This window comes from Emydura macquarii, unplaced genomic scaffold (assembly GCF_026122565.2).
Source record: "Emydura macquarii macquarii isolate MOO-44397 ecotype Brisbane River unplaced genomic scaffold, CSIRO-AGI_Emac_v2 contig_450, whole genome shotgun sequence".
NCBI lineage: Eukaryota > Metazoa > Chordata > Testudines > Chelidae > Emydura > Emydura macquarii.
This window is the reverse complement of record NW_027130587.1, coordinates 10,057,523-10,083,427: the sequence shown is the minus strand read 5'-3', so window position 1 is coordinate 10,083,427 and position 25,905 is coordinate 10,057,523. Positions and strand designations below refer to the sequence as shown.

The 25,905-nt window shown below is 45.5% G+C and overlaps 1 protein-coding gene across 3 annotated transcripts; it reads left to right on the top strand.

Annotated features, from left to right (window-relative positions):
* The first annotated feature begins 2,118 nt into the window (after window positions 1-2,118).
* On the top strand, window positions 2,119-22,456 carry ASL (argininosuccinate lyase). 3 transcript variants are annotated; one of them, XM_067537950.1, is made up of 17 exons: window positions 2,119-2,196; window positions 2,517-2,577; window positions 6,820-7,014; window positions 8,775-8,858; window positions 9,518-9,574; window positions 11,144-11,241; window positions 12,174-12,251; window positions 13,036-13,113; window positions 13,832-13,884; window positions 14,510-14,572; window positions 15,240-15,354; window positions 17,780-17,864; window positions 19,011-19,070; window positions 19,980-20,063; window positions 20,538-20,618; window positions 21,119-21,225; window positions 22,213-22,456. In XM_067537950.1, exons 2-17 carry the CDS (start codon window positions 2,566-2,568, stop codon window positions 22,352-22,354), a joined length of 1,392 nt encoding a protein of 463 aa, XP_067394051.1. In that variant the 5' UTR covers window positions 2,119-2,196; window positions 2,517-2,565; the 3' UTR covers window positions 22,355-22,456. The 3 variants fall into 3 exon arrangements, with proteins under 3 accessions (XP_067394051.1, XP_067394053.1, XP_067394052.1); XM_067537952.1 differs by lacking the exon at window positions 2,119-2,196 and adding an exon at window positions 2,230-2,406; XM_067537951.1 differs by lacking the exon at window positions 2,119-2,196 and adding an exon at window positions 2,230-2,417.
* Window positions 22,457-25,905: the final 3,449 nt, after the last annotated feature.

Below are 25,905 nucleotides of genomic sequence, written 5' to 3'. Positions count from 1 at the left end.
AGGTGACGGTAAAAGGTCTCACTACTAGATACTTCTCCTTTTCTTTTGATTTTTTTTTCCTCTTCATTAGTTTCTTTAAAGGTTATTATATGAGTCTTGCAATTCCACAACAGATATACATAACCCACTCTCATTCTCCTCCACCCAATTCTGTGTGTATTTCAACATCCAGGTCACCAGCACTATCAATCCCCTTTTCTCCCCTCCCACTCCTTGCACCCCTTGGTATACATTTTATTATATTTTGTGCCTCTTCTTTAATCCCAGAGAAAACTAGATTCACTCTGCTGAGTAGATGTAGTTGAAAATCCCATTTGTTATAGCAAGCAAAATTCTGCCTATACTTCGACTGAGGGGCAGGAGTAGATGAGTACAAAGAATAGTTTCTTCTGTTATTGATCTGACATTTAGGAGTCTATGATATTGACTTAAGTGGGAGCAGGTCCACGATAACTCATGGAAAATATATAACACTGTACTAAGTCAGTGGATAATCAGTACCTGGTTGACATGGGGGGGGATGATCGCCAGTCCACCTTTCACTTTGGGAAAGTCCTTTCCCACATTGTCATCCTGCAAGGGTTTTGTACATTCTCCATAGCCGGTCTTGGGCCTGTGTAATACGTGTGGACACACAAAGATGCCTTCTTTACACATTTTATTCTTGTCATAAACAAATCATGTACTTCATGTTTTGTCAACGCAACAGCAGACCCCTGTCCACAGGCCCAACATAAGGAAAACACCTCCCCAAAGTGAGAGCAGGAGGAAAGGAGAGGGGGAAAAGGAGGGAATTAAGAAAGGGGAGTAAATAGTGGGATTGAGACAAGAGGGGATGAGTGGAAGGAGAGGTCAGACAACAGGAAAGGACCAATAAAGGAAAAAGAGAGATCCCAAATGTGCACAGGGGAAGTGGGAAGAAGAAAGAACAAAATAACAAGGAAAGAGATGAGAAAAAAATTATAAATAATCTTCTGGTGATTTGATGGTTAATTCCCCTCCGGATTAATTCGTGCCATTTCTAGAGTCACTCAAAGGTCTTAACACTGCAGAGTTGTAATGTAACTAACAAATAATGCAAACTGTAGAAAAAGGTCTCAAGTAAAAGATGAAAAGAATGAAACAGAAAGCAAAAGGGAATTAGAAACAATGAAAAAAAGAGAAGAAAAAAGAGAACACTCATTTGACTGTCCGGAGGGGGAAGGAGGAGAAAGCACTTCCTTGTCAGGTGCATTATTTAATATTTAGAGACAAATAAAGGATTTTTGGGGAGGAGGAGGTGATTTCCTTGGCTCCCCCCTGCTCTGAAATGAATGACTGAAATCCTCATCTTCAATTCTGAAAATGTACACCTCTAAAACAAAATGTAAAAGTTGGCATCCAGGATCCCACTGCATTTTTACAGAAGGTCCATGCCAGCAGCAGCACTGGTATTTCAGCTTGCACAGTTTAGCATCCGAGGACCATTCAGTTCTACCTCAGCCCTCCTAAGAAAGTCAAAGGCTAAAAGGGAGCCACCCATCTGCTTTGAATGCAGAAGATTTGAAACTTCTACTAAATAATGAGCTGAGAGTTCAAATGTCTGCCCTTGAAATATGCGGTGGGGTTGTAGCCACGTTGGTTCCAGGATAGTAAGGAGACTAAGTGCGTGAGGTATTGTTTACTGGACCAACTTCTGTTTGTGAGAGTGGCAGGCTTTCCAGTCACACACAACTCTGCTTCTGTGTATGCTCAAATACAAGATACCTCCCCCATCCCGTAACTGAAATGCGCATAGGAACCCTTGCTCCTGAGAAGGAATGCCTTACAACTGACACCCTGGGAAGTTGTTTTCCCCAACATACAAAATGAGGGAGTCTCTTCCTGTGCCCCATAGCCCCCCCCCCCCCCCCCAGTAGTCTCCCTGAGAAAGACTTGGGGGCAGCTCTGAGCACTGATCCCACCCCGCCTGCAATTCCCTGTAACTTATCAGCAATGCAGATGTCGGAGCGTTAAGCAGAGGTTGCATGCATGGAAGCGGACGGAGAAGGGAACAGCCAGGGGGGGCGGGGATTGGAGGTGGGAGGGAACCCCCGGGGCAATTCCAGGCTCGGTTCAGCCCCGCCCACTGCTGGGCGTGGAGTGCCGGGTGGCCTGAAAAAGCAGAAGCCAGGGCTAGAGGGGCCGGAGATCTGCTCGGGTTTTGCAGCAAAGCCGGTGAGCTGGGCTGGGCGGTGGAGCTAGAGGGGGCGTCTCCGCCCCTCGGTGTCCGGCGGCGGCAGATCTGTCTCGCCTGCAGTTGTTCCGTGCAGGGCCATCGCCTTCCGTCTTGTGTCATCAGCCCTGAGCCAGCCCCTGCGCTGCGTGCGGGGACTGATCCTCCTGCGCTTCTGCTGGCCCTGGGGCAGGGTCTAGAGGAGATAGCAGGTGGCACCAAGGTGGGCTGTGGGGATACAGTCAGGAGCGGCAAGCCCAAAAGCTGCCCCCTGACCTGTCAGGCTGAGCGGGAGAATCAGTGTCTTCTTGTCGTCTTGCAGGTGTGCTCAAGTTGCTGAGGTTTGTGGAGGACAGAGGAACTCACCTGACATGGCATCTGAGGTGAGTGTGTGAGCTTGGGTGTGTGGTCAGGCGCTGTCACCCAGTTGTCAGTGGGAGCTTCTCCAAATGCAAAGTAAAGGTTGAGTCAAAAATAGTGCAGCTCTCCATTCATTCGAGGAGACTAATGTTTTAGGTGTCTGTCGCTCTCCTGTTTGTCACTCTTTGGACACCCGCTTGTAGAGCTGTTTGCCTAAGATGCCTCTCCAGACAAAGGCTGCACTGTCAGCACTTGCCCCAGTTAGCAAAACCGGACTAGCTTCCACGACGGTTCGTGCTGTCCACCTTCAAACATTGTTATCGCCGCCTTCTTGGCCTTACATGCTATTGCACACAATTGCTATTGTGACAAGCATCCCTCACCTGTCAACATGTGCTAACCTTGCTGCTTCAATTATTGATCCAACAATAGCAAATTCTGACTAGAGGAGAAGCCCACACAAAACATGTTTTGTGACCTCTAAAAGTTAAATGGAAAAATAACTGTTTGCACATTCACAGCTAGATTTTTTTTTTAATCACTTACAGTAAGGGATCAATTAGCTCAATTGTCTATTTATACCTGAATTTATATGGGGAGAACCTAAACCAAAACATGCAGATATGTATTTGTCCATTCCCAGTCCAAATGCCTATATGTTCTGATGCTGATCTTCAGATTCCATCCCCCTTCACTGTCCTTAGTATAGAATTGATGAGAGGAAAAATCATATCTATGCTAAATGTTTTTCAGAGATCAGGATGTGTAATTTTGTTAGTTTGACAGGCAAAATGCCATTCACTTGAAAAAGTAGAGGAAATCATTACAATGGCAAAATCTAGATGGTAGTGAAGCTGAGGCTGTGCAGAATTTGACTGGCAAAAATCAGAATTAAAAATGGATATATTGACAAAGCTGCCCTGAAAATAATGTTTTAAACATCTTCAACTATAGGCCCTAATTCTGCAGTCCTTACAAGGCAAAACTCCTCAGGACTTCTCTGGGGTCTGGCTAGGGTGAGCAGATGTCCCAATTTTATAGGGACAGTCCTGATATTCAGGGCTTTTTCTTATATAAGTGCCTATTACTCCCCACCCCCTGTCCCAATTTTTCACACTTGCTATCTGGTCACCCTAGGTCTGGCCTCCATAGGGACTGCAAGATAGAACCCCTGAACAATGTTTGTTCATCAGGGATTGGTAGATATGTGGAGACAGTCCTGTGGAAAGACTTGCTCAACAATGACCACTCTAGCTGATAAAATAGTGGCACTGATTAACTTGAAACAGGGTCTCATCTGTCCCCTGCCAGAGGGAGAAGGTGGCTGTGATGCCTGGCTTGCAGAGGGAGCAGAAGGAGTGGGAAAAATATATTAGATGGGCAAAAGTATCCATTTAACAACTTAAACTCTGCTACAGGCACTTCTTGTAAATGCTTCCCAGTTGCTCCTCTCTGACTGCTAGTATCTGCTTTGGAAACTTTCTTTTTGAATCTGTCAGGACAAACCGTGGCGTTTTAACGCAAGCAGAAATTCCATTTGATGCCAGTGGCTGTTTTGCCTGAGTAAGGACTTCAGGGATGTGTCCCATCTGTGTAAACAAGTGACATGGGACCAGGTGACACATGTGGCTGTTTGCTTATGAAGCAATGCAGTTGTACAAATGTATGGTGAAATAGGCGTCACACAGGTTTGCGCATTTCAATGGCTTAAAGAGTGTGCACTTCAGTAGTGTGCCCAGAAAGAATATCGTCATGCCACACTCCAAGGCCAAATCAATTAATGTTTATTGAAAATCCCTCTGCAATTTTCTAATCCCTGGGTATTTTACAGTGCTGAGTATTTTTCTTGATGTCCGATATAAAAGCCCAGGGGGATGTTCTTATCTTCATAGGTGGAAATTTACTTGTGTATCTCAGTGCACTTTCAATGGACAATATATTCCTTAAACAATTTACTGAAATTATTGTGCTTAGTATTCTCATGGCTCAGAGCTCTTTGCTTGGAAGCTGGAATTCCTAAGCCTGATTCTGAGAGGTGCTGAGCACCCATCACTCCAGCTGTAGTCAGCACCTCTGGGTACCAGGCTCTACCCTCTTGTAGCACCCAATCCCCTATGCCTAATGCAGGCAATGATGAGCCCAACAAACCCTGAGCGACATCGTTGTGAATGACAGTCCATGGCAGGTGTGCCCTTCGAGACAGGCTTAGCAGAGAACTGGACTTGCCTACACGTGTCAAGCTGTTCCTATCCTGCCCTGGCGGGTCAGGTTGAGGTTTCCACTGAGGATCCCAGTCGTTCCATTGAAGCCAATGACAAAGCTTCCGCTGAGCTCACTGGGAGCAGAGTCAGGCTGGGAACCGTTAGAGTGCTGGGCAGGAGCAGAACAGGAGAGCACAGTATGTTTTGCAGTGGGCAGAGGATGACTGATGGGGAATATCCAACTTAAAACACTTCCTGTTCATACTGGAATAAAAGTAGATATTTCTATATAATCTGAACCAAACACAGTCCATTTCTGTCACAGCCAGACTGTTGTTAAGGAAGTTTATAAGTAAATAATGTTTTATGTATTGACTGTGCTTTCATACAGTGCACTTACACCGGCTTCAATTCTTCTGCTCTGTGCTTTTATTAATTGTATCGAAGGGTCGGCTTCCTGTGTGTGTACATTGATCCAGAGTAACCCCACTGGGTCAAATTGATCTCTTGAACAACTATATAGAATGCAATGGATTTACACTGTAAATCAGAATAACTCTGTTTAACAGAGCAGAACTGGTCCCTAAAACTTAAACGCAGCAGGCCTGATTCTCCTCTCTCTTACACTGGTTTTATGCTGGTGTAACTCCATTGAAATAAAAGTTATTCCTGATTTATACCAGCATAAGTGAGGAGCGACTCTGGCACAATGTGAACTTAAAATACTTCATCATTTCAGAAGTGTTTTTAGTAGAGGTAGTTTGGATCTGCCTACAGCTCCCTCTCTGTCAATTGACCTCCCCTCCTGCTTTTTATTCTTTGTTCAGAACTATGAAGAAGTGCTAGTCTCTGCTATGTCCTTCACTGACTGTTTGGGTTTTTTTCCCTCTCTCTAAAGGAATATCAGCGGGTTAGTGACTTTCAGCTGCTTTAAAAGAGAGGTCAATGCTGGTTGTGTGTCACATGCCCTTGTATTTGTTTTGAAAAATTAGGACATACAAATTTGCTTGTGTTGGGGGCAAAGTACAATTGGTCAGCCCATGATCCAGCAGTAGCAAGACACTAATGACAGAGGCAAACTGCCCATCCTTAGAACTGCATGGAAGAGCCCTGGAATTCTTTTTCTGATCTGCACTATTATGATGACACAAAGGATGTACTATTTACTATCTGAGCATGGGCCACATTCTGCTCTTAGATAAATACGGGCAGCTTCCATTCAGTCAAATTCAGAAGTGATGTGTAATTGTTACTTGCATAGTGGTAGCACCTACGACCCCATTGTACTGGGTGCTGTACAAACGCAGAACAAAAAGATAATCCCTTTCCCGAGGAGCTTACAATGTAAATACAAGACAAGAGACAACAGGTGGCCACAGACAGATAGGTGCGGGGGAGCACAAGGAAACAATGAGACCATCATGGTCAGCATGATAGGCAGTGGCCTCAGCATACCAGCTGCCTTAACTGTAGTCAATTTTTTTGTAGGTGATTACAAATTGGTAAGCATACATAAGGGAGACTGACTCATGATAAGGGGCTGGGGGAGGGAGCTGTAACGGGAGAAGCAGTGGACAGGAAGATTTAGGGTGGCCAGATGTCCCGATTTTATAGGGACAGTCCCAATGTTCAGGGCATTTTCTTATTTAGGCGCCTATTACCCTCAACCCCCATCCTGCTTTTTCACACTTGCTATCTGACCACCCTTGGAGGGTTTCAATTTATAAGTTTAAAACAGGGCCTCCTTGCTGCCTTTTGTTCTGGCCTTTCTCTGCCCAGATTACAGCATTTTAGGCTTGTTTACAGCACCTTTGACATTACTGCTGAATTTGGCCTGTTGACTTCCAGTTAGGCCCAATTAATGTATAGAGCTGCACCCACCTACAGCAGGTCTAACTTTGTTCCTCTATTCTGTGTTAACAGATTCAGGGATACTGTCTCACCCTCCAGTTGGTTATATAGAATTAATATTCATCCCAAATAATGTGTTTCTTTGAGGATTCTTTCAAATTATTTATCGGTGTGTCCTTTTAAGTTGCATTATTTTAACTTTCTTTTCCACAGGGGGATAAACTTTGGGGAGGAAGATTCGTAGGAGGCATTGATCCCATCATGGAGACTCTCAACTCTTCCATGGCTTATGACCAGAGGATGTCGGAAGTTGACATCCAAGGGAGCATGGCTTATGCCAAGGCTTTAGAGAAGTCTGGGATTCTAACCAAACCTGAATTGGAGAAGATTCTGAGTGGATTAGAAAAGGTATTTATTTGCTTGATCACAGGGTATGGTAAAAGACTGCAGTCATTGCATCAAGTACCCAGCCTGACTTGAAGCTTTAACCACTGCTACTTGGCTGGTGGTCTTCTCCTTATCAGGTAATCTCCATTGTAATCTCCCGTAGGCCCTGATTCAAGAAAACATTTCAGACACGTTTAAGTCCTATTAGTTAAAGGTAGGCACATTTAAGTACTTTCCTGAATAGGGATGGTGTCCTGAATCATGTCTCTAATGATAAAGTTGGGGGTCCGGCATCTGTACTGACCCTTGGCTTATCCCTGCTTCTCATTCAGTTGTATGCACTCCAGCCCACTTTGTGCTTAGGCTGCTCCATGCCCCCAAACAGTTGCCTGGTAGAGATTTCCCATTTTAGTGTCTCAATTCCTGCAGGCGGAAACGCATAGTCAAGCACAACAATTCTATAAGCCCCTTCCAAGCCCCTGCCATCTCCGACTCTGAAAGACTTGCCCTGGGCCTGTTGACCTCTGTAGCAACACAATAGCAGAGGCTATTACAACGGTGAATTATTTCCCAGAGAGGCAACTCATGGCCATGATTCTATCCTTGACTTGCCCTTCACTTCAAAAAGGGGAAGGTTTTTGTTTTACTGACTTCTGGGAGAATGGCAGTGTATGTCTTGGGACTACTTTTGGTATTTTTAGAACAATTGATCCCTGGAGCCCTGAAGAGTAACATGGTCTAATGACATGAACAGAGGCCAGGGAGTTGGGAATTCTAATGTTGTTTCCCCCCTCTGTTAAAATGGGTATAACTTGTTTCTGTGACTGACTAGCACTGTAAGTATATTAACGATAAGAGCCCATGTGTAGAGAAAGTCCCATATTTAAGCGATGGCATCTGTTTAAGATGCGCTTAGACCCAGAAGAAACAGAACCCTATATGTTAAATATAGTGAATATTGGCTGGTAGCCCATGACCCCAGGTAATGTGGCAGGAATGGGGTTCTGAAAGGCTTCTACAAGTACGTTATTAATGGGCGTTATTGGAGCTGGGACACCCTGCTGAGATACCCTCAGTGCAAACCCCTTTCCTGGAACAAGCCGCACTCAGGAATCATTTCAGTAGAAAGTGGCAATGTTCTTTTTGAGCTGACGCACAGGATGCTCTTGTGCCTGGCTGTCTGAATTAATGTATGGTATTGTATAGAGGTAAAGAGAAAAGTCAGCAGATAAACCAGTGCAATCCATCTTTTTTTAATCCACTGTTGCTGCTTACACACTATGAATAATGGGGGTCTATACAATGTTTATATATATGAAAATGTTGCTGGGTTGTATTGGAGATTTTTCAATTCACTTTGTCAAGTACATTTTTAACCTCCTGTGTCTTAAAGGTTAGTAGATAAAGGTGGAAAAATAGATTCATGGAGTGCATCCTCCAGAAAGAGAAACAACACATATTCCTGCCCCCGAAAGAGGGTGTGGCACTGATCTGATGAAATTGTAATGCGACTTAAAATGTATTTTTAAATTTGACAGCAAGAGTCTTAATAATACTTTGCAGTTTTAGTTCCTGATTCTGAACTCTTGTGCACCATTGTGTAACTCCAGTGACTTCAGTCAGATTATTTAATCTCACCTGTGTGAGATCAGGATGAGGCCCCATCAACTAGATCCAAGGATCACAAAACGTTTTACAAACCTCAAAGAATCAAGCCCCTAACATCTCTGTGCAATAAGGAAGCATCATTAACTACTGACTGGTGTCTCTTGCTGATGTAGATTTCTGAGGAATGGTCCAGGGGAGCCTTTGTGGTGAACAAAAGTGATGAGGATATCCACACTGCCAACGAACGCAGACTAAAGGTGCCGTTCCTCTAATTTCCTCATAACTTCCAGGTCATGTCTCTGACCAATCAGGCAATAGTAAAATAAGTCTTCTCCCTCTAAATGCTTTGATCTGAGTGTTTCTTTTGTAGGCTACATCCCTACTGAGAGAATTAAAAACATGTTGCACTGACACAACTCTCCTTTACACATTCAGTGGCGTATATATATATTTTTTTCCATCTTTTGTATTCAGAGAGAGAGGAAGCTGCTCCAAAATATGACTAAGTGGCAGCTTGGCTAGACCTGGACCAAAGCAGCCTTGAGCCCTGATCCTACATACACTTATTAATGTTACCCACCTGCTTAACATATTCTTAGTTGCTATGAAATATATATATTCTGGTGGCATCTACTGGCCCCAGTGGGGGTTATTTGTATTGCAGTAGAACATAGAGCCACTGATCAGGGCCCGGTTGTGGACTAAGCACTGTACCAGCACATCATAAAATAACTGTCCCCGCCCTGAAGAGCTTACATGGCTTCAGTGCATTATTTGCTTGCATAAAGTTAAGCATTTGTGTCAGTGTTTATGGATCCAGGTCTTGGCTTTTAGGCTCAGGTGCGGTCTGCTCTCTCTGCAGTCCTTATTCTTACAGTACAACTAACACTGATGAAACTTCTTCTATTGCCCACAGGAGCTGATTGGAGATGCGGCTGGGAAGCTGCACACTGGACGAAGCCGGAATGATCAAGTATGGCCAGAATTGCCTTTTGTCATTCAGTATTTGTTTTCTTTTTATCTCCTTTCCCTTTTCTTAATTGACACCCACAACATGATCCCTTGGGGTGTAGTCACTACTGGTGCGCAGCTCATCTAGTGGCCCATGGGCGCTGGATGGACCGAATGATCACAATTGCTGAGCCACGGTATGGTGTATGAACACAAATTGAACTCCGTTTCTTTTGGCAACAAAACTGAAATCATATCCTTGCACAGAGTTCCTTTTCAACTCAATAGGAGTTCAGTGCAAAACTAAAAACCTGGGGCATTTCAAGACTCTTGCAAACAAGTTGCAGCAGACTTCATGTCGGCATGAACTTAATGGTCCAAAGTGAGGACAGAACTTGGGACTCAGTCCCTACCACGTGAGCTGAAGATGAACCTGAGATAGCCCAGACTAAGACTAGTACTGCAGTTACCTTCTGCAGCCACTAAAGGGTGATCATCTCCCACCCACTTGAGCAGGTTAGAAGTACTACTAAACAGAGGGAGTGATGCACATATGCACTGCTTCATAAGCCACTTGAGGGAGGCATCTAGCTGTCTGCTGAAGGCTCTGAGATCTATTAAGCCTTAGAAAAAGGGGTTATGTTTATGCAGAGAGGGGCCCCACACTATATAACTGTTCTGTATATTCTGTCCGAGGGCTTTAAAATCCCAAATCCATCCCCTAGTCATGGGGAAGCCTTCTTTATAGCCAGCAAATGTATACTCCTGCAATTAAATGCTGTGAAGAGGTTTGCAGTTACCAAAGCTGTTACTACGGTTAGGCAAACACCTGCAGTTAATTTTCTTACTTCTGCTTTGACCTCTAGCAGTTTTTCTAACTTCTTTTGTCACTGCTAATTGTATAGTCCCACTATGGTCTATTTTATCCCCATTACTCAGCAATACTGACTCCTCATCCTTTTCCATTCACAATTCCGAGCTCCAGATGTTCTGCTGACTGAAAACAGGTTTCCCAGAAAAAACTTAGGGTTATCTGTGAGCTTTTGGCTTCTGACGAGTAGCAGGATTAGACCTCTAATCTTTGGGATGCTTCCTGTTATATTTTGAGTACCTTCGTGCTTGCATTAGCTTACATGATTTTTCCCCCCCTCCATGTTTGTGTTCTGCAGCGATTGGGACCTGATCCTAACGTCAATGGGAGTTACAGGTTCATAGCACCTTTCGGGCTCAGACCCTCTATTGAGGGAACCACTGGTGTGGTTTGAGAAGTGGTTTGTGGGAACCACTGGTGTGGTTTGAGAAGAGCCCATTGAGGTTAATGGTAAAACTCTCACTGACTTTGGAGCAGGCCACTGGAAAGCAAAATTCAAATATAGTGAAACTCCCACTTAATAATGAATTAGGGTGAAAGCCCTGAACTGTCTGAATGGCATCTATGTGGCCCTATGATATTGTTTTTCCTATTGAGGGGGGGGAGAGGAATTGACTTTGTTATCCAGTTCCCCACATTGCCAAAAGTAAAATGACCCGGTGAACATTTGGTCACAATGTACATCATGCTCCATCTTGACTAACTGGGGATCTCTTGTAGGTTGTGACTGATTTGAGACTATATATGCGAAATTCCTGCTCTGTCCTGTCTGCTCACCTGTTGCAACTTATCAAGACTCTGGTGGAACGGGCTGCCGTGTAAGTCCTCCTTTTTCCAAGCCCACACTATGAAACGAAAAGCTCCGGCCTCTCTTAGGGAAGCTGCTTTTGTGCTGAGACGTTAAAAGTTCTGGGCCAGATCCTCAGCTAGTGTAAATCAGCATAGCTCCATGGAAGTCAGTGGTGTTCCTTCTGTTCAACTCATACGGTGACCATGTGCAGTCAGGCAAAGTTCATGCGGCTGTGGCTGATGCCCAGGGTAATAGTTTTAGCCCCTTCCTGTCTCTCTGGGAACGGCTGGCCTGCTGTGTGGAGACTTCCTCTTATCCCAGATGTATCCTGGCAACAAATCATGTTGAAGAAGCTAAAACTTCATTTTAATAAAGCAAAATCAAATAGAGGCAGCTGGAACTCTTCAACCTTTCCAGATTGTAACTATTAAACTGTAATGATTTCAGCTACTGACTAAACTCCAGTGATCCACACCATTTGTCATAGACTGACAAGCCTTCACTACAGTTATTTTTAATGTGCTCTTCAGAGCTAACAAATACGATGATAAATTATTATACAACAAAGGGTTGGTGCTACCCTCAACCAATAATGTTACAAAAGCATCTTGTAAAGCCTACTGGACTATGAACTGGACTTGGAATTCCTGCGTCCTAATCCTGGCTGTGACACTTGGCTCATAACTTTTTAAGGCCAGGAAGGACCATTGTGATTATCCGCTCTTACCTCCTGCATCACACAGGTCAGAGAACCTCACCCAGCTATTTCTGCATCAAGCCCATAGCTTCTGTTTGAGCTATCCTCTTTTTATTACATTATTATTGTGTTCAGTGTTTCCCCTGCTTATCATGAGCCTCCAGCACGTAATTGGCAAGTTGTTGGATTCAATTTGCTGGACTCCTTTCAACTGAAGATCAGCTGTCTCCCTTTTCTGCCTCCTCTCTCACTTCCTATTGCAGAGAAACTGATGTGATCTTTCCTGGCTATACTCATCTGCAAAGAGCTCAGCCAATCAGGTGGAGTCACTTTTTACTCAGGTAACTATTCTCCATAGGCTCTGCTGTGACAGTTTGTCCTGGGTGACCAGCTCATTCACACCTAGACGTGCAGTCATGTCACCACAGAACAGCAGCACGCAGTGATGTTGCAGTGGCCTCCAAAGCTACCTTAGGAAGCTGCTGTTTTGCAAGCTGTCTGAGTTGGGATGGGTAGCGCACCAAACCCTACGCTACCAGAAGTCCTGTGTTGAATCAGCCCGTCTTAACACCCTTCATGGGTTGTGGGTGGCTTCAGAGAATAGCCCCAGGGGCTAAGTGCATAAAATCCAAAGCACTCCCCCACAAAGATCACAAAGCCAAGCTCAGGAACTAAACTTACAGAATTGCTTAGGTTCTGCCACAAAAGACTTTAGGACCAACCCTAACAGCCCCATTTTAATCTGCAATTAGTTTACCAGGGTTCTGATCCCGCAGTCTACTTTGAGTAGATCTTGCAGAGGAGCAGATGATTGAGGGGGCCATGGAGACAGATGTCATCTTTTTCACTTAAGAGGTGCCCCCTCTAGGCCAGAGTTATGGCTCGCTGGAAGGGGTGGCATAGGGAACCTTGCACTGCTGCTGGCCATTCTCTCTCTTCCCTGACAAAGCACCCCTCACCATGGAATCTGGGCTCCATGCTATGTGATCTGTCCATTAAACAGGATGTTGGTCTCCAGGGTTGACAACCTCGCACTCCTTATAACAGCTAAAATCCATGTTAGAGAGGAAAACATGAAACGTGCTTATTTCAGACTCTTCATCTTCCTTTTTGTTTTTTCCACAGCCATGCAGTTGCATTCACCCGTGATTCTGAGCGTCTGGGAGAAGTGAAGAGAAGGATCAATGTTCTGCCATTGGGAAGGTAAAGGATTCTGTTGTTTTGTTTGTTTTTGTGGGGAGTAACACTTGTGTATCTTACGGAAGTGAGGCTTGAGTCCTTCCACTCAGTGAACTGTATTTGCTGATGGAGGAGGAGGTTGGGCTCTCAGTTGTAAATAAGACAGCTGGCAAACTTTATAACCTTCCTGTGCAAGTGATGTACTTCCCACACACACACACACTTTTGATATCTTCCTTCTTACTATCCTAACCGTTGCTCTGTCTATATTGGAGGGCTCCATCTGTGGGATATCCATAGATGTTAACCTAACTGAGCAAATGTGGACTGAGTGCACTCAGACTGCACGTGCTCCTTGAGTGAAATGTTTAGCTTAGGGCCCCCTGGGAGGCAGTTATTTGAGACGTGGCATGTCTGGATTTGCGGAAGAGATCTCCAGTACCAACAGGCTCTTCTCTTGGGTACAGGATCCTGCCCCAAACACTTCCACATACAAATCACGCCTTATTCATGTATTAAGAAGCTGCTGGTTGACTTTGGCCAGGGGTTAACTAACCAAACATACTACAGCTGCCCACTTACAATATGCAATGGGTGGTGCCGTAGAAAAAGCAGCCTGGGGGAATAAAGTCTTAAAACCTGCTTCTCTTGCCATTTTCTATAACTGGGTTTGTGTTGTGGACACTCCTGCAGGTATTGTAAGTACAGTGTGTCATGCATGATGTTTCTTTCTGCCTTGCAGTGGTGCTATAGCTGGCAACCCACTGGGTATCGATAGAGAGTTTCTGCGTAAAGGTAAATTGTCTCTCCACTTCAGAACCAAGTAAATGAGTGGCACAAGTTTGGGGCAGAGGGGCGGGGGATGGTAACAGATTGACTGCTGCATCATAGACAAGATCACTGAAGTGAAATGCTGACTTTTGTAGGTACTACACCCTTTTCACATGCGGTGGTAGGGGGTTGAAGCTCCCATCAGCTAAATCCATTTAATGTACATTATGGGGAAAACATTATGTAGGAGTTTAGGTGCCCCTCACTATAGTTATTTCTGCTGTGTAGGTAATTTCTTCCAGTTCCTTTTCCCTCCGCTTATCCTTCCTCTCTGTTCTATTGTATAGAGGTTCTCCAACCCCCAGTTTTCCTGGTTATGCTTTCTCATTTCCCCACAGTAGTAGGGGACAGACGGCTAGTTCCCTGCCCCCTCCTCTTTCTCTAACAAGCTTAAAGAGAAGCTATAGTAGTTGGGTATTTTGCTTCATCACCACTCTTCAGCATGTGCTTAATGTTAAGCACAAGTAGCAAAGGCACTACTCATACTTAAAGTTAAGTACATGCTCGGGTAGCCTGGTGGATCAGGACCTTAGAAAGCTCAGATAATAGCCACTGCTTAGACCCTCTGTGTGTATTATTTAAATTGCAGAACTTGACTTTGCTTCCATCAGCCTGAACAGCATGGATGCAACTAGTGAGCGAGACTTTGTGGGTAGGTGCAACTTTACCACTCTTTTCTTCTCTCTGCATGTTAATGAGTCACCTGCTTCTCTGAGACTGTTCCCAGTAAACTTTTCAAGGGGGAGAAAAGCTCAGATGTCGCTTTCTCTGCCCCCTCCCTGCACTTCCTGGAGGGAAGATTGAGCTTTTAACCTGGCAATAAATATACATATGAATATCTGATGTTGTATTTGTGACAAAAAGCAGCCGAAGTTGGGGCACTTGGGTCCAGCTCCTCCGCTAGTGTAAATCTGCAGAGCTACATTGATCCAGTGCTATGCCGATTTAACTATGCTGAGGATCTTGCCCTTCAAGTTGAGTTCAGCCCTTCATGGTAAAGAAAGTCACAATGGCACGTGCTAAGGACATGGAGTCATCATTAGTTTGAAACTACCAGGGTTTTGTGCAACAACCCAAATGATGGATCTTCCACAAATCTAATAGAGCTCAGGCAAAAGTTTCAAAGGTGCATAAGTGACTTAGGAGCCTGGGTTCCATTGATTGAGTCTTAGGCTCCTAAGTCACACTTGAATTTTACCTCAAATGCTTATGTCTGTTCATAGCCTGAATTTTCCTGCAGCTAAATTACAACTTGACTAGCAATGGCAGCCAAAGACGACAGATCTTTATATGCTTTTAACTTTCATCCTTCTCTACAGTGGAGTTTCTCTTCTTTGCTTCCTTGTTAATGATTCACCTAAGCAAGATGGCTGAAGATCTCATCATCTATAGTACAAAGGAATTTGGCTTTGTCACCCTGTCTGACGCCTACAGGTATGTCTAGGACTTACCGCATTTCCTCCCCCCCCCCCCCCCCCATTTCCCACAGTCAGAACAAAAGGAGCTAATATGAAACATATTCAAACAACGGGGGATCTTGGAGGGAAAAGACCCCTCCAAAATAGGGCCAGTTTCCCAGCTGCTGTAAATCAACATAGCTCCAACCCTGCACTGGGATTAGGAGGGAGATGTGGCTAGCTCTCCTCAGTTAGAGGGGGGTTGCTAGGATAGAGGGGGCTTTCAGGGTGGGGAGACAAGATGATCCTGGAGCATAGCCCCCCACAAGGTAGCCAGCTTGGTGAGCTGGCAGTAACATACTTCTCATTAGACGCTTCAAATGTCATCTTCCCCACCCAGTGGTGCATGAAAGTGACACTTTGGGGGAGCATGCTTCCAGCACCAATTTTTCTGCGCTCTCTTTTCAGACCAATAGTATTGCTAGCTCCCCGGAGATGCACGTGTCCTGGCCCTGCCACCACAGTGTAGGGCTGGGTGGTTAGGGGAAGCAGGGACGGACACTATATTTGCCATATCCTAATGACAGGCTTGGCATTGACCTGGGACTGGCGTCTGGGTCAGATGTGATGAGAGAGAGAAAATTAAAATGTACTCATGTGGGGAATCTTCCGGCTGGCACAGTCCTGTCAGATGCCCAGGAACAGCATGAGTTGTAGCTGTCTCTTATCATTCACTTCCGCACATGCACAAATATTCGCTGTTCTTTTAGAGGTAGGGAGACCGGGTTACTGTTGTGACTAGTTCCATTTTGAAATGAACCAGTACTAGCCGAGAGATTGTGGATTCTGCTTCCTCCCTGGGCAGTGACACTGGGCAAATCACTCAGCCTCTTCGTCAGCTTGCCTGCCTGTAAGACGGGCATGGTAAAGGGGTACTTCCCTGCTTCAGAGGTATCATGCACATTAATATTAGTGTGTCAGATGAAAGGAGCTTTATAAGTGTACATATTACTAAAAAAAAATATAACTCTGAACCCAGCAAGGGCCTGCTCCCATAGCCCTACTCTGCCAAATCTTCTGTCACACTCTGGGCATTTTGCCTGAATAAACACTTGTGGAATCAGGCTGTAAATGAGTATCCAGGGGGGAAAAAAAAAGTCCTCTTATGTTGTGAGTTCCCATAAAAAGGGCCTTTCCTTAAACAGACTTGTTTTGCAATCCTTCCAGATTTCCTGTTACCAGTCTCATTTCTCGCTACAGAGTTACCACGCCACATTTTGCTAGCCTATCCTGTTTCAAGAAAAGCCACACCCTTAGGGGACTGGTCTCCCTTCAATATATGTGCATAGTTGTTCTAAGAATCTCTTCTTGAATAAGAGAGAAGATCTTTCAACCTAGAGGGAGCTAAATCCAGAGCAGCTTTGATACTGGCTCAGGAGCAGGGATGCATGATCGCTGTAGACAAGAGGCACGTTAAATATACCTACAGGCATCCCTGCCCTCTTCCCCTGAGACGATCTGAAATGTCTCGATTGAGTTAGGGAAGAAGCAGCACATAGGTGGGATCTGAGAGACCAGGGAAGTGTAATGTTTTGTTTCTTATTTAAAGTCTTCGTTAGACGGACGCAGAATCGCTCTATTCCAACTGCACAAGCAGCACTTTAACATGCAGGGAGCCTGATTCTGCTCTCAGCTGTGCTTGCTGAAATCAGGACTAGCTCCATTAAAATGGAGCTACACCACTGTTAAAGTGACTTAAGTCAGAAGCAGAGTCTGTTGTGTAAACTAAGCAGAGTAGGCTGCAGAGCGAATAGCACGCTGCTCCAGCGCACTGAGGCTCGAATCCATCTGTGGCGTAACCTCACTGAAGTCAATGGAGTTTGCAGGGATTAATGTGGCCCTGTCTGAGGCTAGGTAAAGGAACTGGCAATTCCTTCAACTGTGGCTCTATTAGTGTTTGGACTCTACCCAGTGACCCCACTGTGGTATCTTACCACTCTTTGCCCTAGCCTGCTTTAACATCCCAATGCCGCATTTCCCAAAGTGTGAGACTGGGGGGTGCAACGGACTAGCCAGTAGGGCAAATAACTGTGCAAGTTCCCCCATGCTGCCCTGCTAGCATGCCAGAGCTGAACTGGGGAGTGCAATGGGTTTGATATTCCTGAAATTTTCTGGAAAATTCCTGAAATCAGCTTTCTACAGTTTGGGAAACTCTGCCCCTACTAGGTGTGTCAAGAGGAAACTAGCCCCATTGTCCATCAAGAACAATGGAGAGCACCAGATAACTCCTGCCAACTGCAGTTTGACTGCACATGGTGGTGCCAGGTGTACCTTCTCCGGGCCTTATGCCCCCAGGCATCTGGTGCACTGCAGTATACAGCACCCCTGTGAACTCTTTCCAGGCTGGCTCCCTCTACAGAAGGGGCCTCACCAATCTGATGCGCCAGGTGTTTTGTTTTCAGCACAGGGAGCAGCCTGATGCCTCAGAAAAAGAATCCAGACAGTCTGGAGCTGATCCGCAGCAAGGCTGGACGTGTCTTTGGACGGGTGAGTCTGCCACAGGAGGAAATGTGAGAGGGGTGGAGTAATCATTACAACTGTCTCTATCCCCAGTTAGTGTAGTTGGGAGAGAAATTTAAATCCCACCCATTATAGTCTGGTTCTCTTCCTGAATCTGGGGAAGCCACTGGGCAAGTCCGTTAGAGGCCACAGCAGGAAAAGTTGGCTTGACTTATGGGTCGAACATGAGAGACCTTGGGCCTGAAGGCTGAAAGGTGCTGACAATTCCAGCTCAAGTCAGTAGGAACAAAGGGTGAAAATTGAGATCAAGATCTGGCAAATTGGGTACCCCAAACTTTGAGGGCACTCAAAGTCAGAGGCCACTTTTTAAAAAGGTGTCTTTAATTCCCCCTTTGTACCTGTTCCCTCACCAGATAATGGTGCATACCCACAGTTGTACAGTATTTTGGTCTTCTCTGATGGGAGATGCTGTGTACACGCACAGCGCTGTTAGTCATTACATCTCCCAAACATGCAGCTAGACAAAGTCCAATATAATCCCTAGGAAAGGTTGTGCCACAGACATCAGGCAAAGCACACCTCCAAGGCTGTATCCCAGCTACCCACCATAACTTGGCATTGATTGTACTTAAATTAATCAAATAGGGCAACATGGATGACCAGCAAAACCCTTACAAAACACACAGCACTACTTGAAGTAATTGCACAAGGTGGCCACCAAGCCATGACAAGTAACTACACCAAGAGGCCACATCTTAACAGTGGATGGACCTTTCCCCACTAGGAACAGGCCTAAGAAGCAGAATTTCTGCTATACATTTGATCCATCATCTACAGAATCCTACTAACTGTAGTGGAACGTTGAGCATTGGGGTTTTGTTTTGTTTTTTTGCCTGTCTGCCAGGAGGTGCTTTTATTTAAGGTAGTTTAAAAAAAAAAAAAAAATCTGGCAAATAAAGGCCCAATCCAATTCCCAGTGAAGTCAATGCGAGTTTTCTCACTCACTTCAGTGGGCCTGGATCAGGCTTTAAATGAGCAATATCTGAAGTACAGAAATCTGGCTAGAGGATGCAGACTTGGCTTTGGAGCTCTGCTGAGAGAAAATATTTAAAATTCCGTGCTGCTCTTGTTTTAACCTGAATGCCCTAACTCCCCCCGTCACCTTCCCTGCAGTGTACTGGAATGACGATGATTCTCAAAGGACTTCCAAGCACCTACAACAAAGACTTGCAGGTAAGGCCTAATTCTCATTCCATTTCTCTGCATAGACGCAACAGAACCCGCCCTCTCCAAAACCCACTAATACCAACACGCTGCATCTGACCTGTTTGGTCCATGGTTGTTACAAATTCAGAGATGAGGGGGTTTAAATGCTGCCGTTTCTCCAATCCTAATGACTGATTATAGAACAAAAGACAATTGAGAATTTTAAGGTGAGGAGCTAGATCCTCTGCTGGTGTCAGTCCAGTATATTAATTTCAATGCAGCTATGCCAGTTTACACCAGTTGTGGATCTAGTTTAGGGGGCGCAGCAGCTTTACTGCCAGATTTACTGACTTAAATCTGACCCAGAGTGACGGTCATCAAGGGTCTCTGACAACTGTTAGCTGAACTGTTTTAAGGGAGTTGGTGAGGTTGAAATCCAGTTTGATACTTGGAAAGTTTCTGCATCAAACAGCACCAAGGCTGGGTGTCCCAGCCAAGAGCTGAGTGGAATGAGCCATCCCTATGCCCCTAGTTATAACCTCTCCTGAGCACGTGGCAGGGAGCAGTGTGGAGAAAGCTTGTGCTGCTGCTCTGTGTTTTGCTAGCAATCCTTTCACTTGCACAAAGATTCAGTTCAGGTTGTTTCTGAATGAAATAATTGGCCGTGTAATCAGATCGCCCCCTGCTGAATTCCTGTCGGCCAGGCTGAAGGGGTTGTTAGAATGTCCTCTTTAGCTGGGCATTAGACTGCAAGAGGAAACTGGCTGTCATCATGCCCAAAGCTCAATGGGATGGCAGTTCTTCCAAATGTGGTTATTCCTGTATGGAGACTGAATCCGTTTGGTCAGCACGGACCCGCCCTTCCACTGACCAAACTGTGTTGCTCTGATTTCTCCACTGCGCTAAGCTGACAGACTTTTTTTTGTTAACAAATAGGAAGACAAGGAGGCTGTGTTTGATGTTATCGATACTCTGAATGCTGTGCTTCAGGTGGCAACTGGAGTGATTTCTACTCTCCAGGTAAGACTAGCTTTTTACTGCTAAATGTATTGGGTCTGATTCTGTGCTTGCTCACCCCTGTGTAAATCAGGAGTAACTCCAGCCAAGTCAATAGTCTCACTGGCAAAAAGTGAGATGAGAATTGGGCTGACAAGTTGAAACATCTCTCCCTGACATTCACCTATACAGGCCACTCAAACCCTTATGAACGGGGTTTGTGTGGAGGGGAGGGTCTCTAATGGAGTGAAATTCAGTGGGAGAGAATGGGCTCATAGCTGAAGCCTTTATACCGCCTAGCAGTTTAAAACGAAGTCTCTGGATCCTCTACGGTAGTAAAACAAAAGGCAGAGAGTAAATGTCTTTATCTGGTGGGTTGTTTTTTGCAATGGGGCCTTTCAAAAGCCAGGCATCTCCTGGATGAAATCCCTCTAGTGATTACTCTTCAGTGACCCATTAGTAGCTGTTGATTTCTGCTTATGTTCCTCACTTCTGCAGATCCATAAGGAGAACATGGAGAAAGCCTTGAGCCCTGACATGCTGGCTACGGACTTGGCCTACTACTTGGTTCGTAAAGGAGTAAGTATTGAGGACATCCTAATGGAAAGCGTGATGGAGGGTTTTGAAGCCACAATGACTCATTGGGATGTACTCTCAAGCCGAGACACAAAGACAATTGGGCTCAGTTCTCCTCTTGACAACATCCCTTGAAATAGTTGGAACAATATTAAAGTATGTTCTATGTTATGCCACCAGCTGGATACTTCAGAGAAAGGTGCAACCACCTCTCTTCCCTGCCCTGCGAGGCACAGTTACAATCTATTGTATTCCTAGCTGGTGGTCAGTGTGGGCCCTGACAACTCCTTTGAATATATCCCCAGTAGTGGAACTGCTGCATTGTGGCCTAGCAAACATTTTTGCAGATAGTATTACAGCATATGCCAGCCCCTGACACCACTGGGAACATTGCATCACCTTGTAAAACAAAGTGCACCTTCACTTAGGTGTTCACACACCCTTTGGTCCCGCCTGGGGATCTTAGTTGCTTGCTCACTTATTCTATATACATCTAACTGCAGATGCCATTCAGACAAGCCCATGCTGCATCCGGGAAGGCAGTCCACCTAGCCGAGACAAAGGGCATCCCCATTAATCATCTCACTGTGGAGGACATGAAGACCATTAGGTTTGTATTCCCCAACTTAGCTTTCAAAGGGCATTTGCTAGGGTTCTTACCACCTGTCCCCTTGCTGTACAACACAAGCAACGTCATCTAACCTGGGCATGACTCTTCTCAAGCCCTTCTGGGCTGAATTACCATGGTGCTAGTGGGCCCTAGAACAATAGCTGTGTGAAGAGGGGGCACCCTCTTTGCCCATGGGGAGCTGCCTTTCAGCTGGAGCCAGGCACAGACATGGAGAGTGTGTGCTCAGTTGGGGAGGGGAACAGATTCTGCAGCAATTCCTGCCAACGCACTAACTCCCCCCCCCCCTTTTTTTTTTTTTTTTTCCAATGGAGTAAATAGCAAGTGATTTTATTTGTCAAACTTTTTTTGCTGTTAATGCCAGCAACAGAAAGGCCCTGCCTGCAATCAGCTCAGCTTCTGTAGTGATTTGGCATATGACTACGCAGCTTATTCCCTGAAGCAAGGTGAATTGATGGGAGTCTTTCCACTGACTGCGGTAGGATTTGGGCCCAACTCTTCAAAGGGAGGTAGGTGCCTAACTCCCATTATTTTCAACAGGAGTTAGGCACCTGCTTATCTTTGAGGATATGGGCTTAAATATCTTGCAGATTTAGACCCTCTTCAGTGCTAACTCATGTGACCAGCTCTAAAAACTGAAGGCCTGATTCTCTGCTGGCTTGCCCCTGCATGGTCACTGGCATCTCTGCAGAGCTGGTGTACTATACTGCTGTTCTGATCAGGTAGCATTTCACACCCAACTTGCACTCACTTGGCACAGGCGTAACTGACTACACAAGGTGCAAGACAACGCAGGATCAGGCCCTGGGAATTTTGCCCTTGACTTCCATGGGTGCAGGATTGGGCTCAATCAACCAGGCAGCTATTGGAGAGTGGCGTAGCTAGATTGCAAAGCTAAATCCATTCCAGCTGTGGTGCAGACTCCAAGATGGAGCTCTGCACTCACACATTCTTGCTTTGCCTCCCCAGCCCCCTGTTTGGAACCGACGTGTCGCAAGTGTGGGACTATGCCAACAGTGTGGAGCAGTACGTGACTCCGGGTGGCACTTCCAAGAGCAGCGTGACTGCGCAGATCGAGCAGCTGCGAGAACTTCTGAAGAAGCAGAAGTAATACGTTGGAGTGCAGGGAAAGCCATCCCATTTATGCGAGTCTCGGCTCATGGCAAGAATCCGGAGTTAATAAACAAAGGAGTGTATTGTATTTCGCAGAAAACCCTGCATGCCTGTCATGTCTTTCTTCCACGGTGACCAGTGGGGCTTCTTCATCTATCACGGGCACTAACTGGGCAAGAGTTCTAGAAAACTGCAAGCCCATCCTGACCGGAATAAGCCCTAGTTAAGGGAGTAACAGGCTTGATCCCCTTAGGTTTTAGAGTATGGATATTAAACATTGGTGATTTTACAAAAAGACCTTAGAAATGCAGTGGTAATGGGCACAGCACAAAGATGGACCAAGCAACTCCAAAGGGGCTATATGGCATACTAAGGGGATGTCAGCTCATTAACAGGCGGTGGGGTGGTTTTCCTCTGCACACATCTGTCTCCTCCAGGGCATCACGCCCCTGACTGAGGCTTGGTCTACACTTACCCTGGTGATTCGGCAGCAGTCGACAGGAGTTATGCAAACTACACAGAGAACTTGCGTAACTCCTGTCAACTGCTGTGCTTCTCTTCTGCGCGCCGTCTTCACTGCACTGAACCAATGGGAACCGCGTTCCCCTCGACGCAGCGCTACACTACTTGAGGAGGTGGTTTTAGTACGTCGACTTCTGGATCGACTGAGCGGGTCTTCACTGACCACTCAGTCAACCCAGATAAGTTGCTCTGACACAGACACAGCTCCCCCCAAAAATTAAAATCAAGGTGGTTGCTAAGAGGTGCACTTTAAGCACTGTCTTATCAAAGCTGCAGGTTTAATCACTGCTTGGCCCCCAGGTTGCAGTTATTTTCTTTCTTTCCCCAAGCCTTCTGTAGCTGAGACACTTCCTCTTAATTCATAGCTTCTCCCTCATGAGCAGCAGCTTTTAGGCCCCTGTGATGTGATGTCCATTAACGCCCATCAACAACCGCTAAACATCCAAAGGGGTCTGTGTTGAGTGACACACGCTACTGCCAGTCCAAGGAACAAGAGAGCTGGACAGACAATCATACCCATGCATTTTGCATGACAGAGCATTTCATGACCACAAGGGGTCTAACATACTTCCCGCTCCTTCTCCCTCACCCTCAGGCAGGGCCAATCCCTTCAGTGGTACCATGCTGGAACAAACAGAGCTGTTGTTTCTGTAAATGAGTCACTCGGACACAAGATTCCAGTGACTAACTGCCAGCTGCTCAGTCGGACTATGACCATTTGACTTGCAAGCCAGGCCCCTGACATGAACCAGAAAAATTTACACCACCTACAACAGAAAAATCCATCTGAAACCATCTCCTTCCGCGCGCGTGCGTGCGTGCGTGCATGTGTGTCGTCCTCCGCTGCCATTTCTCACTGTAACGGCATTTAACCCTGTCAGTGTTTTTGGGGATACGGTTTGAAAGAAAGCTGCTGCACCCATTAGAGCCCTGATCCTACAGCTGGCAGTGTGCAGGTAGACTGGCATCTATAGGCCTCCCTGCACCCCTGTGTTGTCAATCGATGACAAAGGTCAAAGCCTCTCAAGATTACTTCTCAGGAGTAGTCCCGTTTGAGTTCATTCAGGTGGCTTATCTTTCTTCGCCATTTCTGTAGCACCTATCACTGTAACATGAACACTGCGTAAGTAAGGCAAGCAGGAGAGAGCTCACAGACCCATAGACTTTAAGACCAGAAGGGACCACCATGCTCATCTAGTCTGGCCACAGAACCTTGCCCACCCACTCCTCTAATAGACAGGGGCCCCACCTGGGGGGAAATGGGTACACCTTACCAGGGCCCAGAGGCCCTGGGGTGCCCGGCCCAGGCTGCTGCCACCCACATTATCATGAGGAAAAAAATTGAGGATAAATTGTGGATCATGCCTGAGGATATTTATAGAAACTTATTTCCCTGTAGCTATGTATCTATTGTCCAGATCTTGTGAGATTTGCTGGAGCCAATCAGAAGCAATGTTTGAGCAATCTCAAGCAACATTGTGAACAGGGAGTTGCTGGGCCCGCTGGCGCAGCCCAGTCCCGTCTCTAGACTAGAGAGTGTGCGCTTGTGCAGTTAAACTAGGACTTGTAGTTTGAGACTGAGACACAAAGATTTGTGCTCCTCTCTGTGACATGGTCTGTCTTATCAAGAACTACCAGTCCCAGAGTTCCTTGTGCATATGCAGGAGGGGAGGGGAGGAGGGACAGCTGATGGGAGAGGCAAAGCAAAGCATCTTAAGAAGAAATGCAGAAGCTAGCACAGTCAATGCCAAAAGATGTTGCTGGGCATAATTTTCCTGAATTTCTTCTCAAATGTAAGACTTCCAACAAGAGAGAAAAAGATACCAAGAGACTGGCTTGTTTGGAGTGCTACCAACCAAGCACTGTATTGTTTTCCATGTCGGCTGTTTCCTGAAGGGAGGCTTAAACAACGCAGTATGCTGGCAAAAAATGAAGAGTATTCACCAATTGTGAAAAAATGTTGTAAACTATATACTAAACTTCCTGAACATGAAAAGAGCCTAGAACATAAAACCTGCTAGCGATTACAGCAGTCACTGTCAGGTGGACATGGAGTGGACAGGGAGATTCAAAAACAAATATTAACAGAAGCTACACGGTGGAAAGAAATATTGGAAAGATTGTTGGATATTACCTTATTTCTTGCTTCAAGAGGTTTAGCATTCCAAGGAGATAATAATCTGATCGGTGACCCACACAATGGTAACATTCTTGGAACTCTTGAGATTATAGCGTTGAGGGGCTAATTCATGATTTTGAAATGAAAAGGGCCAGAAAAATAAAGCTTTAAAGTTAATTGGCCTAATTATAAAACGTTTGTAGTCACATTGGTCCTTTAGAATTAAAAAAAAAAAAGACATTGACAGGATAGAAGGACCAAAAAGTTACAAAATAGTCAGCAAACTTGTAGGACTCTCAGGCTGGGTGTTATGTTAAACATAAATAGCAAAGGGGGGGGGCATTTTTCAGAAATGTAGAATATGTAACAGTAATTTCAGAATTCAAACTTTTTTTCATGGCTCATGAGATTGTATGTATGGGATGAGGGATTGTGGTATGTGTGTGGGAGGACCCCATGTTACAAGTTTGTACTGGGCCTGAAAAAATTATTCTTGAGCCCTGGTAATAGACCTCTAACCTCTGGCTGAGTAACTGACATCCTCAAATCATGATTTAAAGACTTTAAGTTACGGAGAATCCACCATTCACACAGGTTTAAACTTGCAATTGACCCGTGCCCCATGCTGCAGAGAGAGAGAGAGAGAGAGAGAGACACACACACACACACACACACACACACACACACACACCCCCGGCAGGGTCTCTGTCAACCTAACTGGGGGGAAAATTCCTTCCTGACCCCAAATATGGCGATCAGTTAGTCCCTGAACATGTGGGCAAGATCTTCTGATGTATGGGGTTGGGGGGAGGCTTGAGTTGTGATATCTGATGCTTGGAGTGGCCAGTACTGAGTAACTGAGATCAGAACCTGGCTCGAATTCTGTACAGGTTGTATTGGGAAACATT